Source organism: Echinops telfairi, unplaced genomic scaffold (assembly GCF_000313985.2).
Source record: "Echinops telfairi isolate 266 unplaced genomic scaffold, ASM31398v2 ScPeMD7_655;HRSCAF=1070, whole genome shotgun sequence".
Classification (NCBI taxonomy): Eukaryota; Metazoa; Chordata; class Mammalia; order Afrosoricida; family Tenrecidae; genus Echinops; species Echinops telfairi.
In genome coordinates, this window is record NW_022104553.1 from 21,897,916 (window position 1) to 21,899,120 (window position 1,205).

General features: G+C 60.7%; 1 protein-coding gene across 1 annotated transcript in view; it reads right to left on the reverse strand.

Annotated features, from left to right (window-relative positions):
- Nucleotides 1-902, reverse strand: part of GFY (golgi associated olfactory signaling regulator) — a 4,054-nt gene extending 3,152 nt beyond the window's left edge. The window contains exons 1-3 of the mRNA XM_004710662.1: nucleotides 816-902; nucleotides 540-690; nucleotides 18-209 (exon numbers count right to left, since the gene is read on the reverse strand). Coding sequence (XP_004710719.1) covers nucleotides 18-209; nucleotides 540-690; nucleotides 816-902 — 430 coding nt within the window. The remainder of the gene's footprint in view (nucleotides 1-17; nucleotides 210-539; nucleotides 691-815) is intronic.
- Between the last annotated feature and the right edge of the window lie 303 nt (nucleotides 903-1,205).

Consider the following 1,205-nt stretch of genomic DNA (forward strand, 5'->3'; position numbering starts at 1 on the left):
CGAAGTGGGGACAAGACGGGCGGTCTGGGGAAATTCAGAGCTTGGGATCTGAGTGGTGTCAACGTTATGGGTCTCTGGAGTTTGGGGGCCAGCGGTCTGGGTGGGGTGAGGGTCTGGGTGCAGGATTTCCGTGATGTTCAATGTTGGGGCCCCAGAGGGTTCTTGGTGTGCATTTTCAGTAGGGCCAGGGTTTGGAGCACCAAGAAATCCTGGGGGAAGAGATTTAGACAGATGAGGTTTGGGGGTGTCCTGGGATCCCAGCTGCATGGTTTCCATGGGATAAGGTTTGGGGCTATCGGAAAATTCTGGATGGGTTATTTGGGAAGGGTGAGGGTCTGTGGTCCCTAGGGACTGTGATGGCTTGGGGGTCTCGGGGGGATCTGGGTGTGGGGTCCCCAGGAGGGCAGGATTGGGGGTCTCAGGGACCCTGGCGGCGGCAGGGGAGGTCTCTGGAGAAACTGCATGATGGGGTATCTTGGAAGGCAAAGTCCCAGGGGACTCTGGGTCAGGTTGATGGGGAGTGGAGTTTGCAGACGCGCCAGTGGCGGAGGGGTGACCCAGCGTAGTGGAGTCGGTTCCCGCCGGTGGCGCAGTCGAGGGGACGGCCTGGGAGCCCTGCCAGGCAAGGAGGAAGAGAAGGAGGAAGAAGATCGGACGGAACGGTCTCATGGTTCCAACGAACGCCTCCAGCTGTGGGGAAGTGGGAAGGGAGGGGTTAATCCAGGAGGCCCCGCCCACTTCAGTAAGCCCTGCCCACATGGCCCCAGGTGGGGTGGGGGCCCAGCAGGGCGCCAGGGAATAGCGGGCCCTCCCACCTGCAGCTCCCTGGGGGCCGCAGGGCTGGGGCCCGCAGTAGCTAAGGGAGGGGGGATGGGCTGAAGCAAGGGCTTCTTGGGAGTCATAGTTACACCTTATCGGCTCCCCCCCACCCACCCAGGGCTCCCGGGGTTGATTGGGAACGAATGATAGACACCTCTGGAATCCCCACCCCCACTCCCCAACGCTCTTCAATTTAGACTTTGGTGGGGCATAAGAACCTGCCCGCTTGCGTGGGGTGGCCTTACTTTTGAGGACCTGGGGGACCCCTTGAACCAAGAGTTGTTTATCCTAGAGGAAGTTTTGAAGCAAGGGGTGGGGGGGAAAGAAGCCATTCTGGATTCTGGAGTGGAGGCCAAAGGGGCTGGGGGCTTGGACTCCTGGGTTTC